At 39.6% G+C, this 16,765-nt stretch overlaps 1 protein-coding gene across 10 annotated transcripts in view; it reads left to right on the forward strand.

Moving 5' to 3' along the window:
• Positions 1-16,765, forward strand: part of LOC107710620 (rho guanine nucleotide exchange factor 4-like) — an 86,120-nt gene that overhangs the window by 29,159 nt on the left and 40,196 nt on the right. For 8 of the 10 annotated variants that reach the window (XM_016515442.1, XM_016515448.1, XM_016515444.1 and 5 more), the window contains one exon: positions 11,019-16,694. In XM_016515442.1, the coding sequence (XP_016370928.1) occupies positions 11,019-16,694 (5,676 nt within the window). Of the gene's footprint in view, positions 1-1,186; positions 1,389-1,515; positions 1,568-11,018; positions 16,695-16,765 lie in introns of those variants that run through there. The other 2 variants (XM_016515439.1, XM_016515443.1) reach the window with 2 other exon arrangements.

A 16,765-nucleotide genomic window follows, 5' to 3' on the forward strand; every position in this document is an offset into this window, starting at 1 on the left:
TTTATCATTATAGGGTGGTTGTGTACACACACTGCCAACACACATTTCAGTTCAAACAACTTGTAAAAGTGCATGTAGCATCCGATGACCCCTTTAAAAATCTAAAGAAACTTTTTCAACTATAAAGAACCTTTTCTGCATTTGAAAAGTTCCATAGATGTTCAAGGTTCTTCATAGAACCATTGATGCCAATAAAGAACTTTTATTTTTAAGAGTGTAATATTGCACAATATTACTATTTTTACAGTATTTTAATGTTTAAAATTTTTTGATCAAATAAATGCAGTCTTGGTGAGCATAAGAGACTTCAAGATGTTCAAAAACATCTTACTGAAAAAAAACAAAACAAAACAATAAAATGCTACAAAGTGTATATTATCTCCCGTTATAGGTAACTATATGTAAGCTATTTGTAGGTTGATTTCTCTGAAAGCAGCTGTGGGTCTGTGGCACAGTCAAAAGATTGCTCTGTTTGTTTGATCTTAACCAAACTGGCACAACCAATGGCATCCATTTGGGGTGGGACTATCTGTTTGTGACGGAGAAACATAGAAACAGTCATTTAGTTGTTTTTGGTGACACAAGTTACACATATACCTCTGCTATAAGATAAAAATCACTTTCCACTGCAGGTCCTCTCCTCATGCGTTAAACCTTCCTACAATATGTTTCACAGCACTATCATAAACACGTGATAACACCAGGCCTTTGGAGAGCGTGTGCCCACTTGACCTCACTGCAGGGACGGCCAAGTGATGTTTACTTTTACTTCACACTCATAGTGTTTATATAAATCAAGACAACACAGGTACAGTTGCTGGGCGGGAGGTTTAAGATTAAAGCATTAGCACTGGGAGTTTCACAGACATTCACCCAACAATATAAAAAAATCAAATAAAATGACCTAATGCTTTCCCACCCACAACACTCTTTTTAATCCACCCCAGCCGGACTCGCACGCTGTTATTGTACCTCAGACTGGCCTCAGACAGCGTAATTAAATCTTAAGATGCTCGTAGGATAAGAAGTGAAATGGTTAAATGATTCTCTGGCTAAGACGGTTGTTTTTACATAGCTGAGTTGAACGGAGGAGTGCTCATTGTTAGGAAACTTAAGCCACTGGCATGGCATGACAGGTTCATTCTGTCTCTCTCTGCGTGTCTCTTGCTCCCTTTCTCTCTCTCTCTGGCTGTGTCATGAGTCTTAGAGCGCTCCTAAATAGCAACAAGTAAGCATGCGGCCGGAACGGGCTTGAGAAACTCTCAACAGGACATGAGGATAGAGAGAGAGAGAGGGTTAGAGGGGGAGTGAAAGAGGATTGAAGCCGTCCCCTCCTCAACACACTCACAATGTTGAGTGCTATATACTTCATACGAAGCTTCTTTAAGGTAAGAGTGCTTTAGCTTGTTTTCATAGCTTTGTGTTGGTTACGGATTGTTGGAACAGATTAACATCACACTGTCATTGTGGTTAGTTATGGCATTCGGTTAATTTTCATTTGAAGCTGTTCTTAATAGGTTATCTTGCAACTTTGCTTCTTGGAAAGAGGACAGCCTTGAGTTCAAAGGTACATTTTTGACATATTTGCTTTGGTGAAAGATATGTTTTAGATGAAAAATGTCATAGCAGATAATATTAGCATGTCAGGATCTGATACATTTGCTTTTATTCAGTGTAATGATATTAAGTTTGCACTTTTTGAATTAGTGATTCTTTTAGTATCAAACAAAGATGGTTTTTTGTGTCAAATGTCTGACAAACTTCCTATAATTGCAGTTTGGTTGTATCCTTTGGCTTGTTTCTTGAGATCACATATGTCTTTGATTAAATAAAGGACGCCTAGATCACCGCCTGGACTTTCTCCCACTGAGTCAGTGAAGCTTCACCTAGGGCCGCATTAGTGTGCATGAGTGTACTCAGTACTGGCAGCGTCTTCAGCGTTGTCATGAATTTGGGGAGGTGCTGGTTTAAAAAAAATGGTTTTCAGTGGCACAACAAGGCGAGTAGTTTTTCAGCTTGAGGAGGGTCAAACTTAACTTATATAAGAGAGAGAACAAGAGTGTCCAGCCAGCTGAATTTACAGTTATTGTCACTGCCGAGGTGGAAGCCTTTTGACATGCTGCCATTGGCCTCCAGTAAGTCTGTGCGGAAAAGTTTTGTCACTTGCAGTGTTCCTGTTTTTAAATACGCATTCATGCATACAAAATTCTTCAAAAATCAAAAGAAATATGTGCCAAGATATGTACTGTATGTTTGGTCACACTTTATTTTAAGGTCCAATTCTCACTATTAACAAACCATTAACTACGACTTTTGCCTCAATAAACTCCCAATTTGCTGCTTAATATTAGTTAGTAAGGTAGTTGTTAAGTTTAGGTATTGGGTATGATTAGGGATGTAGAATATGGTTATGCAGAATATGTGCTTTATAAATACTAATAAACAGCCAATATGTTAAAGGGGTCATATGATGCGATTTCAAGTTTTCCTTTCTCTTAACAAACCATTAACTACGACTTTTGCCTCAATAAACTCCCAATTTGCTGCTTAATATTAGTTAGTAAGGTAGTTGTTAAGTTTAGGTATTGGGTATGATTAGGGATGTAGAATATGGTTATGCAGAATATGTGCTTTATAAATACTAATAAACAGCCAATATGTTAATAATAGACATGCTAATAAGCCACTAGTTAATAGTGAGAATTGGTCCCTATACTAAAGTGTTACCGTATGTTTTCAGCACATTTTTCATATTGTGGCCCCAAACTGTATTTGAAGACTTGTATAAATCTTCAATGTATAAATGTCATTGCATTTGTTTTACAAAGTTTGAAACATACTTTTTTAAAACTTTGCAAAATATTTTACAAAAACTTTAAATTATAAAACATGGACTCATAAGCAATTCTCTTAAAATAAATAAATCTTAAAACAAATGTTAAATTAATGATTTTTATTTTTTGGAATTGCATTGAATACAGTGATGTATTTCTAACATTTTGGAATAAAATGACAGACTCCTTACATTCATAGCTAGCATTTTATGTATCCGAAATGCACATAATTACTAAACCATTACTAAATAAAATATTGTCACAATTTAGAATTTTGGCATCAATCAAGCAATCAATCAATCAATAGACAGACAAAATGGCAATATTGACAATATTCTGTTTACAAGTGATATTTACCTTTTTTTCTTTTTCTTCAAACCATAATTCCTATTTTATCTCTTATCTTAATTGTGATTTAGATACCATTCAAAATGATACCATTTAGATAATATTCCATTCAAAAATTAAAATTATATCATTTACTCACCTTCATGATGTTCCAAACCTGTATGACCTTCTTTCTTCTGGTAAACACAATAGATATTTTGAGTTTTCTGAAATTTTTTTTTTCTCCATACAATAGCACTGTAAGGTCCACACACTTGGCCCAAGGAAGGTATCCAGTGGTGGATGAAGGTCACTTGCGTGTTCGGTCTTTTCAGCGCGCAGAGTTATTCAATTTAGGTTTAACTCAATCTGACTCCATTTTAGTATGACCTCGAATTTTGGTTGAAAGGGAGATCGGTTGTTTGTCGGTCTCTGATTATTCTGACATTCGATTATTCTAATTAACTCTTTACTTTGTATTTTACTCGTTCATTAGGAATCTATGTCGTTTTTAGGATCCACCCCTCTGTGGGGTGTCTTGAAGGTGCCAGTGTATTGTCTGTTTCTCAGGAGATCAAAGTATCTGAGTTTCCTGAGTTTCTTTTATCCTTACAAAGTCAAATTGTAACCAAAACTGTTTGGTTACCAACATTTTTCAAAATATCTTTCTTTGTGTTTCACAGAAGAAAGAACGTTATACAGGTTTGGAGCGAAATGACAGTAAAGAAATGATGACAGAATCATAATTTCATTTTTGGGTGAACTATCCCTTTAAAGGGGTCATATGATGCTTTTTTAAAGATCATTATTTTGTGTATTTGGTGTAACAGAATATGTTGACATGCTTTAATGTTCAAAAAACACATTATTTTTCAATGTTTAAATATTTCTTGGAGCTAATGTACATCATGTCTGCTACTTCTTAAACTGCTAGAAAAGCAAACTAAGCTGGTTTCCTGGAATGTTGAAATGTGCCATGTAGATCTAGCCACCTGACCCATAGGCAAGACACTTACAGATGCATTGTAATGAAGTACGAGTGTCCTGACGCAGGACTGCAGTTGCAGCTCAGTTTAAGCGCAGTGCTCTGTGTCTTACTCAGCTCTTCTAGCAGCCTCATCTGTGATGTAAGAACCTCTCGTTGAAGGGCATTGTCGAATTGCAATATGTCATGCACAGCATGAGTCAGATTATGGTTGTGAATTAATGAAAACCCCACAGCCTGGCTCTCTCTGAAAGAGATTCTTTTGAATTCATATTTTGCCTTTTTGGCATGGGAATGTAGGCAGTTTATGCATGCGCTCAGTCAGCATAACCGCTTCCTGATCAGTTCAGCCTTAATTTTGTTGACATAAGCACTCAACAGCTTAATCAATCAGTTGTCAAACTTCATGCTATGAACGTAAATTTTGGCCTTTTATATCTCTATGCCGCCAGCTGAAATTAAAGCCGTGAAACAGCACTTTTCCCAAACAATACTGTTTTCAAGGGAAGAGCAATGCGACAGAGGATCTGTCCCAATCTGCTCTCCCGCCAGGAATATCAGCGATCAGATTGCACATGAATGGGAGTTGTTTTTCACATCTGTGTTTTCCTGGGGCAGTTTGATTATCCGGTTTCTCTTTGAATCACAGTGTTTTGGCATGTCAGAGCTAGACATGAGTAAAAGTATGGGTGTGGATGCATGTGTTAGCACGCATGTTGTTGTTTGGGACTGATAGGTGTGTGTGTGTGTGTGTGTGTGTGAGAGTTGATGCTCGAGGCCCCCAATCCCTCTGACATACAGGTTTGAGAATGCCGATTACATACCACACTCAGTTACTCAATACATCGGCTTCTATTACATTTGGCCTGACAGGGAAATAGACGGACAAATTAATTGAAGAAAAAACAATGGAGCAGTGAGAGATTTATGTGCTTCATTAAACAAAACATTTAGTGAAATTTGAGTCTTGTGGCATGTGACACATGAAGAAGATCAGAAGAAGTGTCTGTAAATGCAAGCAGACGACATACCAAATTATTTTAAGTATTATTTTTCAGTAGCTTATGTGGCCTTTCCAAACAGTCTGATTTAGAGTATAACATGACAGCAAGAACTGATTGTGAACATGCAAATGTAAGTCTCAACTAAGGATTTTATGTTATGTAAAGCCCTAATGCTGTTTAAATGTCCCGCAATGAGGCATTTTCAGTGTCTTCCTGAAGTTTCACTTAGGAAAAAATGTTTATAATAGATGTGGACAGATTTTCTATTTCCCCAGAGAAGAGACAAGACCAGACCAGACCAGACCATTCAGACACAGAGAATGAGAGCGATAGCAGGACAGGAATGTAAACCAACTCCAAGAGGCTACGAGCTACCTAGTGTGAAGTAGAGGTGTTGTAGCCCCCTGTCTCAGACCCCAGCCTGTGCTTTTCTCAATAGATGGTCTATGATTTTTGGCCATAAGATCTCTGTGGTCATTTTAAACATTACCACTGTAGCTTAGTCAGATTTTACATACATATATACAGTAATTGGATGAGTTAAAACAAGTATTGTGTGGAATCTGTTCAGTGGTTCTTGAGATCGTAGGTCATACACTCAGAAAACAGGTACAAAACTGTCACTGGAGCATAAGTGTACACTTTAGGTACTAATATGTACTTTTAAAATACTATTATATACCTTTAAGGTACTAATATGTACCATTTAGGGTTAGAGAAGGTACAAAGTTGTAACTGTTATATCTGTGTTTTGTTTTACATATAGCATTTCGCATTTAGCAATGGTTCAATGGATGTGTTGTTGTGTGCAAGTTATATCCCTGCCCTGTAAACCTGTTTTTGGGAAAACAGCTCCCTTGTGTTTTGGCGATTGTGACTGTTTAGATTATGCAACCACTGATAAAGTATATATCATTCTGTTTGGTAAACAAACTTCTGCCGATTTGAACGGACAACAGAGATTAGGGAGCCGTGGCATGAGTTTATAGGGCAAAGGTCGTTTCCCTGTGCATTTTTCTTCTGTGTCTCTTTGAGAGTTATCAGTGCAAGGCTTTAAATTCTGTCTCTCAGCAGGGGAGCGTTGCATAAGCTGCTCATCACCTCCTCATTAGGAACAAGAAACCAATTGTTATTTGGTCCGCTGATTCAACACGCAGTGCCCTTTATCTGGGATCCCTAATAGTTGAGAGAAATTGCGGGGATGAGGGTGTATTTAACCGCTTGTGCTTCAGTGCATCATGAGGGATTTCAGATAATATGATAATCAGATTTGGAAAACAAAAAAAACAGACTGGGAGATTACATTCCGCTCTCAGACTCCTGTGAGAAAAGTCTGACTTATGGTAAATCAGGTGAAAAGCACAGGTTGTAAATCACATGATCCAATTCATGCATAGCGAGTTCTACAAACGGCCATGAAAATGTAGTAATCAAAAAAACATTTGGACAATTCAAGTAATTTTAACATGTTTTATGGTTGTCAAAATGCAAGCAGAGTTGAAAATGGCTGATCTCAGAAACACAACGTTCCTTAGCCTATGTCTCTGTTTCTTTGTTGTCACTGAAATCTCTGAATTAGATTTATCTCAACAGTAGCATTGACCTTCACTGTCTGTCAGACAGTGTGCACATCTTCTGAAAATTTACAGCATGCTCAGTATGCAAGTGTGATGTGCATGCCACTGATCTGATTTACAGAGCCAGTGTGTTGCATGCTGCTTCTGGAGGTCTTCATTCAGTAGATCAAGCTGAATTATATGCTTACTAATGATTAGAGTGTAACTGTGCAGTTGAAAAGCCTCAAATGCTCTACAATGAATATCTGATCTAGACTTCTAGTGCAATTTAAAAAAAATCAAAGAGTGCCAGTCATGTTCATAATACTTTGGCAATGAAACAAGGAGCCTCATACCTGCAGATCCTGCACTTCAAAGTAAAATATGCAATGCCTGATAAAAGGACCTTTGATGAAGATATAATGGCTCAAATTGGGTATTCCTAACAAAGTGAGCACATGACCCTAAAGATAGCTGGAAGATAATCTTCAAATAAACCGACAAAAATGACAGTGTTGGAACATGTGAAACTTAGGGCTGTAATGCATTCATTTAGTGTGATTAAGTATTTAAAAAACACAAATTAATCTATAAAAGAGTAGAATTAATCATGTCTTCTTCCCTGTTTATTGCATAAGAAGAGATTTCTCTACCATCAGGGCAGTGGTAGGAAAATATTCATGCATTATAGTTCATTGCACTTAATTTGATTGTTTAATTGTGGGTCTAAGATTTTAACCAATGCAAATACAGTCTCAAGGCTGTTGTTTACAGTGTTTTTGGATTAATGAGTGTTTTAAAAACATTAAGAAGGATATTGTATGAAATAGAATGACCCGTGGTGCTTTTGGAGAGAGCTTTGTTTATAGCTGTTTTTCTGATCTGAAGTCAGCTGATTTAGTTGGCACAGGGAGGATCTCAGTTGTGTGTGCACCTGCTCTAAATCACCACAACCACTTCTTATGCACAGCAGTTCTCATGAAGGCTCCACTATACTTGGAAAGCTAAAGCTCTTAAATATATCCACTGGGTTTTATTCAGCTTAAATTATTTGTAAAGCAAACATTTCTGCAAAGGCATTTTACTATTTTACTATTACTTAAAATCCTGACTGATGAGATCTGATGAGAGAGCTGGTAGAAGGTATGGTCTTAGATTACCTCATCATTATACATAAAGTCTCACATACAGTACCGTGAAAAGGTTTTTGTCCCCTCCGGTTTTTTTTGTGTTTTTTTTTGCTTATTTGTCATACTGAAAAGAATTAGATCATCAAACAAATTTTAATATTACACAAAGATAATGCAAGTAAATACAAAATGCAGTTTTGAAATGATGATTTCATTTATTAAGGGAAAAAAGCTGTCCAAACCAACCTGGCCCTATGTGAAAAATTAATTGCCCACTCTTGTTAAATCATGAAAGAACTGTGATTAACCACATTATTTTAGAAAGCTGAGTTAAATTTCACTAGCCACAACCAGGCCTGATTACTGCCAGACATGTTGGAAATCACTTAAATAGAACCTGTCTGACAAAGTGAAGCATGCTTAAAGAGCAACACATCATGCAGCGATCTAAAGAAATTCAAGAACAGATGAGAAACAAAATAGTTGACATGTACCAGTCTGGAAAGGGTTATAAAGCCATTTCTAAGGCTTTGGGACTCCAGCGAACCATGGTCAGAGCCATTATCCACAAATGGAGAAAACTTGGAACAGTGATGAACCTTCCCAGGAGTGGCCGACCTACCAAAATTACACCAAGAGTGCAACGACGACTCATCCAGGAGGTCATAAAAGAACCCAGAACAACATCTAAAGAACTGCAGGCCTCACTTGCCTCAATTAAGGACAGTGTTCATGATTCAACAATAAGAAAGAAACTGGGCAAAAACGGCACCCATGGGAGAGTTCCAAGACAAAAACCATTGCTGACAAAAAGGCTCGTCTCACATTTGCCAAAAAATATCTCGATTATCCCCAAGACTTTTGGGCAAATATTCTGTGGACTGATGAGAAAAAAGTTGAACTTTTTGGAAGGTGTGTGTCCTGTTACATCTGGCATGAAACCAACACAGCATTTCATAAAAAGAACATCATACCAACAGTCAAACATGGTGGTGGTAGTGTGATGGTCTGGGGCTGCTTTGCAGCTTCAGGACCTGGATGACTTGCCATAATTGATGGAACCATGAATTCTGCACTCTATCAGAAAATCATGAAGGAGAATGTCCTGCCGTCAGTTTGTGACCTCTAGCTCAAGCGCACTTGGGTTATGCAGCAGGACAGTGATCCCAGACACACCAGCAAGTCCACCTCTGAATGGCTCGAGAAAAACAAAATGTAGGTTTTGGAGTGGCCAAGTCAAAGTCCGGACTTAAATCCAACTGAGATGCTGTGGCATGACCTTAAACAGTCATTCATGCTTGAAAACCCTCCAGTGTGGCTGAATTAAAACAATTCTGCAAAAAAAGAGTGGGCCAAAATTCTTCCACAGCGATGTGAAAGACTCATTGCCAGTTATCGCAAACGCTTGATTGCAGTTGTTGCTGCAAAGGGTGGAACAACCAGTTATTAGATTTAGGGGGCAATGACTTTTTCACAAAAAAAAAAAGCCTTCTTTCTTTGCGTGAACATTTGGACGGCGTTATGCAAATCTTCCCACATTGTGACGTAGACATGTGGTGGCGTGTTAGAACGAGCCGTTTTAGGTAGGCGTGGTTGACTCAACTTTTATAAAGAATATCTCTTTGGATTTGAGACTTTAGTCTTTGCAACTTTACAGATCTTCTTTATGCACCAAGAGCTTGTAACACTCCAAAGAGAAAGGAAAAATTTTAATCGCATCATATGCCCCCTTAAGTGTCATTAGCAGTTCCATGTGCATGATCGCATGTGTTCTTTTTGGCTCTGTCTTAACATTTTTACCTCATATGGCTACTGTATATACTGTATATTCACGCTTGAACACAAACCCAATCAACTGTAATCAATTTGGCAAAACAAGCTCTGGTTCCTGAATGGGGTCAGATGACGTTGTGTTGTTGGCTGAGGCCAATGCGGACAGGTTTTACTCTACCACTACCACTCTGTCACAGTTTGACACTGATATTTTGTTAAACATGTAAGATATAAGTTCTGTTAATAGGATATTGAACATTAGGGAGTTGAAAAGGAGAAAACAGCATCTATCTATCTATCTATCTATCTAGTATTACTACTTCCAAAAATAAGATTCAAGCAAAGACTGTGCAGGAGTATTTGGCACTCTTTGTTACCTGCTGTTCCTAAAGCCATTCTTCTTAATGTCCTTTCTAATTTAATCTGAAGGCCTTGGAGTAGGTTGACCTGTCTGGATTAGCTGGAGATGTGCTGTGCTTGATGACCCCTTAATTATTAAGTACAAGCAGGGTATGATAGGGGGCTTTCATCTCTTTTCTTTAGCAGATTGACTTAGTCTGGTGTCTGCTTTTACAATCTTTTGGGCTCACAAGATTGGAGACATGGTTAGTTACTGGTATACAGACCAGTGGGTAATGAGGCCAATAAGAAGGGATTATGGAATGTGCTGAAAAAAAAAAACTGCAGGTTGGCTGGTGGTCTACTTAGGGGAATGTTTGTATGTTTGCTCTAAGCTGGATGACGGTTCAAATGTCTGCTCTGGTGCAAGTTCCCATCCCTTTCCACATCCTACTGACTATGAGTGGAGCTCAAGGGGTCAAGTTTTTTCCTCTTAAACATGGTCCAGTTAGTCCCTACTGGTAGATTTTGTAACCACACTATCTGGCTACAAATTCATTTTTCTCTATTGACTGTGATATATTTTTGTTCCCCTGTTGTTTGTGCTAATATGATGTTAATGATTCATGCAATCTGTTGTGCTCTCATGTGTTCATTACATATGCATCTGTTCATCATCATGTACAATTTTGTTTGTGGGAAAACGATTCCTTGAACAAATGAGCTAATGGATCAGATGCTTCATATAAGCAAATGCTTTCTAAAGAGCTTTGATTTAGCTGCATGAAGCAGGACATGGTTGAGTGACACATTAGTTCCAGGTGTGAGGGGAAAGAATTCAAGAGTAATTGAATGATTATCATACCTCTGTGACTGTGGGTGACTTCACAAACATATGTTCTTCTTTAGAGTTAAATTGATTGCAGACAAAAAAAAGACTCAACAAATTGTTTAATTCCGATTTTGAATTGCCTCACTGATGTCACTTATAAACTGTTTACTTTAAGAAAAATAAAGTCCTCTTTGTTAAGAACAGCAAAATAACTCACATATTCTCTTTGTCCTCTTAGGCCCCAGCTTTAGAGGACTCTGGGAGTGAGGCAGCCTGTCTGGATGATGGGGAGTCTCTGCAGGAGGGGCATGGAGAGCAACAGGACTATCAGGAATGGTGTGAGCCAGTTTCTGAAGCAGCACAGGGCACAAAAGAGGAATATTTTGACACACACTCATGGCACAGTGACACTTTCTCTGGCTTGAGTCATGAAACTAAGGACTGCTGCAGGACACCGCTCAGCTCTGTGGGTCATCTGGACTCACACTCACCTTCGGTTAGAAGGAGAGATCCCTCTTCATCAAAACTGCATCATTCTGTCAATCATGCTGACAGTCTCAGTAGAACAGAGGATAGAGAACAATTGCAAAAGCAGACTGAAAATATGGGGATGATGTGCATGGGAGTTGATGGCACTGAAATGTCTCAAGCTAAGGGTGCTCCGGAATGTGAGGAGGTTTTCAGCAATTTTCCAGCGGGACCTGATGTTGATTCTTCTTCAAGGAATGACCAATCCTACATCGTAACACCCCTACTGGCATTAGGGAACGCTGTAGAACCACAAACACTCACTGAGCCATGTGCTAATGACTCATTATTGACCTTAACAGACTGTGATGGAGCCAAGTCTCAGTTTGCTGACACCTTTGAGAGAAGATCAAAATGGGATCAAATTAACAAAAATATCACAGACACTCAGTCAGGACACAATGAGCCGCGAATACAGTTCATAACCTCAAGTGAGAAGCAGTTACAGCAAACTTATATTGACAGTAGTAACACTGAAGTACAGTTGATTTCGAATGCATCTGTTGCGAATAGTAAAGATAACGAATGTCGTGAGCTGGGTGTTGATGAAAATAAGATCAGTTTATCTGTATCACGTCAACTTTCTGTATATGAGTCTGTATCAGTTGAGAAGCCTATTGAACAGGAATTTGAGGAGTCAACAAAACACAGCCAATCACAGCCCTCAGTAGAGCACAGCAAATCACAGCCCTCAGTAGAGCACAGCAAATCACAGCCCTCAGTAGAGCACAGCCAATCACAGGCATCAACAGAACAAATCCAATCACAGGATTCTGTAGAATGCAGCCAATCACGGAATTCAGCAGAACACAGGCAATCACGAGACTCAATAGAACACAGTCAGTCACAGGATTCAGTAGAATGTAGGCAATCACAGAATTCAGTAGAAGACAGCCAACTACAAGACTCAGTAGAACATAGTCAGCCAAAGGATTTTGTAGAATGCAGCCAATCACATGATTCTATAGAATGCAGCCACTCACTGTATTCAGTAAAACACAGGCAATCACAAGACTCAATAGAACACGGCCAGTCACAGAGCTCAGTAGAATACACCAAATCACAGGATTCTGTAAAATGCAGTCAATCACAGAATTCAGTAGAACACAACCAATCACAGACCCCAGTAGAACACACCAAATCACAGGATTCTGTAAAATGCAGTCAATCACAGAATTCAGCAGAACACAACCAATCACAGGACTCAGTAGAACACAGTCAGTCACAGAGCTCAGAAGACATGCCATCCCAAAATTTCATCAAACACAGCCAATCACAGACCCCAGTAGAACACCCCAAATCACAGGATTGTGTAAAATGCAGTCAATCACAGAATTCAGTAGAACACAACCAATCACGGGACTCAGTAGAACACAGCCAGTCACACAGCTCAGTAGAAGACATGCTATCGCAAAATGTAATTAACCACAACAAATCACAAGACCCAGTAGAATATACTCTGTCACTGACCTCACTACAACACACCCAATCACAGGATTCTATAGAACTTAGCCCATCAAATGATTCTGTAGAATGCAGCCAATCACAGGATTCAGTAGAAAACACATTAGAAAGTAGAAAACGTCAGTCACATACTACATCAGAACACATTCAGTTACAGAAGTCTATAGAATGTAGCCAATCACAGAATTCCATACAACACAGGAAATCACAGGATTTAGCAGAACAAAACCAATCACAGAACACCATAGAGCACAGCCAATCACAAACTCCAGTGGAACACAGCCAATCACAAACTTCAGTGCAACACAGCCAATCACAAACTTCAGTGGAACACAGCCAATCACAAGTTGATTCCATTAAGGCAAATTCTATGAATACCCAGTGGACTGTGACCGAGTCAGACTCTGGTTTTATTTCAAACACAGCTTCTCTTTATGAAAAGGGACAATTAAAACAGGACTCCGTGGACGTATGCATGAATTGTGAAGTCAGTCAGTCCTTGAAAACATCTGGAAGGCTTTCATCAAAGGATACTGACAAAGAACTCGATTTGAACTTCGAAAAGAATAACAGTCTAAATTTAAAAAAGCAGAACTTAAATGACACCCCAAGTGTTGTTTCTGAATGCGAGTCTTTTGCAGCTGAGAGAGCTTTCTCAAATGTGCCTAATGCAACTTCTGCTGGAGTGTCAGATTCACTGAATCAGCATGTGATCAATGACCGGACCTCAGAACAGTCAGATCTGCAGGCCAGACCTCATTACGGTCAACAAAATTTCCCAGTTTTACAAATGCACACTGAAAAAAAGGATTACTCAGTTAGTAGTTATCACATGGACAGTCATTGCTTAAAGGACATTGTTTTAGGGGAACATGAGCCTGAGGCAGATTGTTATGAAACCCGTCAGTGCCGTAATAGCAGAATTAACTGTAACACACAGGGTGAATTCACTGAAGCACAAGTGTATGTTAACCCTAAAACGTTTGATACCAATGATGGTGACGTTTTAGAAGGAACACAGAAAAATAGCAAAACACATCACATCATTAAAGGGTACCAGAAAGAATGTACAATAGTTCCCTCGATAGAACAGTCAGTAATTTACTCTGATAGTTCGGGATGCATAGAATACACTAGGCCTAAGTCATTGAGTGTCACGTGTCCTGACATGAAGACAGCTGAAGCCGATGGGTGTCCTGTAGACAGTCCTGTCGAATCTCTGGCTAGTCTGTTTGAGATTTCGTATGACAAATCTCAAGTCAGCCCCACAGATGTTTGCTTTGAGCTCAGTGATGGCCTTCATATGAACTGTAAACAAGTAGCACATTGCATTATAGAATATACAGAGACCTCCAAACAATTTCACAGACCCGACACCCTGTCTGACAAACAAGCAAGACAAAACGAGTCAGTTGAAACAATTGAGCCGGATATTGATATTTTGTCTAGTGCATGTACTGATCCTTTCACAAATGCACAATCCCCTTTTGATTATTCCCAGCTGAACAGTAGAAACAATGAATACAGCTCAGACACAAATAATAATATTAAAGCCATTACTTTTGAAGAGTGTGCCTCAGGTGAACAGATCTCTTTGCCCAATTCTTTGCAAAAATACAGCAGGTTTAGTATCAATGCTGGATCTTTACTCTCAAAAGGTGGTGATTGCAAAGACAATGCCCCTCCTAGTCAGGCTACTCCCTTTAAAGCACCTGAAATGAGGACTGCAATTGACAGCAAAGATAATGTTGCTAAACCTTCTGAATTCAATGAATTCAGCAGCCATAGAGATGCTATACTAAAGCAGCTCTGTGATTGCTGTGGTGGAAAGGAGTGCCAGCTGCCCTCGTCTGCAGTGGAAGGAGAGCAGACAGCAGGAGGATTTCAGTTCAAGGGCACAGACGGCATCAGTCAGAGCAGAACTGCAGTGTTGCAAACCTTGAGTCCCTCACACACACATGACCAATGCAACACACATGGAGAGGTTAATGCAGACTCTACAAACTGTGAATTTTCACATATTGGCCATTTGCTTGCACACAAACATCCGGAGCCCGTCCAAGAGAAAAGCACATTACCACTGAGTGGCTCACTCAAGGTCGATGATACTTATGCATTGGAAAACATGGAGAGAAAGCTTGAAACTTTCATGGCTAGCTCTCCTGAAAGCACTGATTCAATATGTGAAACTTCTGATCCTCTATGTAAGCAACCTTTGCATCTGCGCAACTCGGAGACCGAGGGTGCATTTGTTTCATGTTGCCGTATTTTACCCATCACTAATTTAGAGGCCATTTTGGAGTTGGACCGTTCACCGGAGAGCTCATTTGTGATAGAAAATGGACTGGGGGAGCAACAGGGAGGAAGTCCATTATCAGAAGGTGGATTCAGTGAGGAATGGAGCTCTTGTGATGACGTCACAAACCGCCCACATGAGAACATTTCTGCCATGTGTACAAAAGCCAACGTAGCCACTGTCATGAATGAACAAGATGCTGGAGAAACAATGAGCTCTTTATCAAATGGTTTTGATAGTGATGGTTATAGTGTTTCCAGTTTTGTGTCACAAGACCTTGACTCCAGTACCAACAGTGAAGAGACGGAGGACAGCACTCAGTCATCATCTAGTCTTCGTGGTTCAAGAAATAAGAGAACCCAATCAGGGAAGGGTTCTGTGTTTTCTGTTTTTTCTCGAATGCCCTCATTCCGCAAGATTAAACGAGAACACAAAGGCAATAGCAAGGTTGATCCAGAAATTAAAGATTCCAATGAGGATGGAGATGAACGGGGTGAGTTGAAGTACAATAGGTCAACCACACATAACAAATCCAACCCTTCACTGTACAATACCTCTTTTTCTCAAAGTACAGATCATCTTACAGACATTACAAAGTTTGTTGACCACTCCAATGATGATATTTTTGAAAAAGCTTTTGCTTTAAACATGCAGAATAGAGAGAAGTATACACAATCCCAAAATTTGTATCAGCAGCACAAAGATGGAGATGCACTGAATTTTAGAGTTTCCCCAACGACAGAGGGATTGCAACAAAAAAGAAGCAAGAGTACTGATAACTTAAACTTGCGCATGAAGCTCGCAATGGCTCACAAGTCTCTGTCTAGCCTGTTTGAGTCCAGATATCCTGAGAGGGACAACCAGGAGCAGATTGCACAGTCAGAGAATGAGGAGGTAAAAACCAAGCAGTCCTGGAGGAAGTCTAAACGGTCTAAGGAAGCAGAACTTTGCAAAAGAACTCTATCGGTTCCTGGGATGGTCTGTGACAAGTCCATACATCAGAGCCATATCGATTGTGCCTTCTGTGCTCCTCAGAACAGGTCCAGACTTAATAGCTCACCAGCTTCCCAAAAGAGTTTGAGGAGCACGTGCCATTCTGATTCACAGAGTTTGAAATCTGGTCTTCAGGAACAGTCTGAAGACAGAAAATATCTGGAAGGAGGTGAGCTGCCTTGTGTGCCTTACTTAGATTCTGACCAGATCTCAGAAGATGGCTTAGAGTCCAGTGTAGAGGATAGGTCGCAATCACCTGTACACCAAACTGTTTTTGCACTTGCAAACCAGATGTCACCTACCTGGACCAGATCTTTAAGCTGTTTTGAGACCACTGATACGCCAACGAGGCCCATGAGCCCTAAACCTCATAGTCCTGGTCTGGGCTGGACACACCGGAGGAGCTTCCGTTACCCTTCGAGATCTGTTGCATCTTCTCTCTGCTCACTCGGTCAAGGAGTGAGCACTGACGGTCTCTCCGATCCACCTCAGAGACCGACGTCTCTGAAACCAAGGACAGCACAACTTACAACAACCCACTCTTTTGATTCTGAGTCCTTACTAGAGGACAGCAGTTCAGACAGCCAGTCTCAAAATAGCCTGAATTCAGCATCCCTGATCAACAAACCAGAGGTAAGTCAAAGTCAATTATGAAATTTATGATGTTAGGAGAGCATAAATGTGTCCTTTGAACATTTTGGACG

Source organism: Sinocyclocheilus rhinocerous, unplaced genomic scaffold (genome assembly GCF_001515625.1).
Source record: "Sinocyclocheilus rhinocerous isolate Xijiao unplaced genomic scaffold, SAMN03320098_v1.1 scaffold507, whole genome shotgun sequence".
Classification (NCBI taxonomy): domain Eukaryota; kingdom Metazoa; phylum Chordata; class Actinopteri; order Cypriniformes; family Cyprinidae; genus Sinocyclocheilus; species Sinocyclocheilus rhinocerous.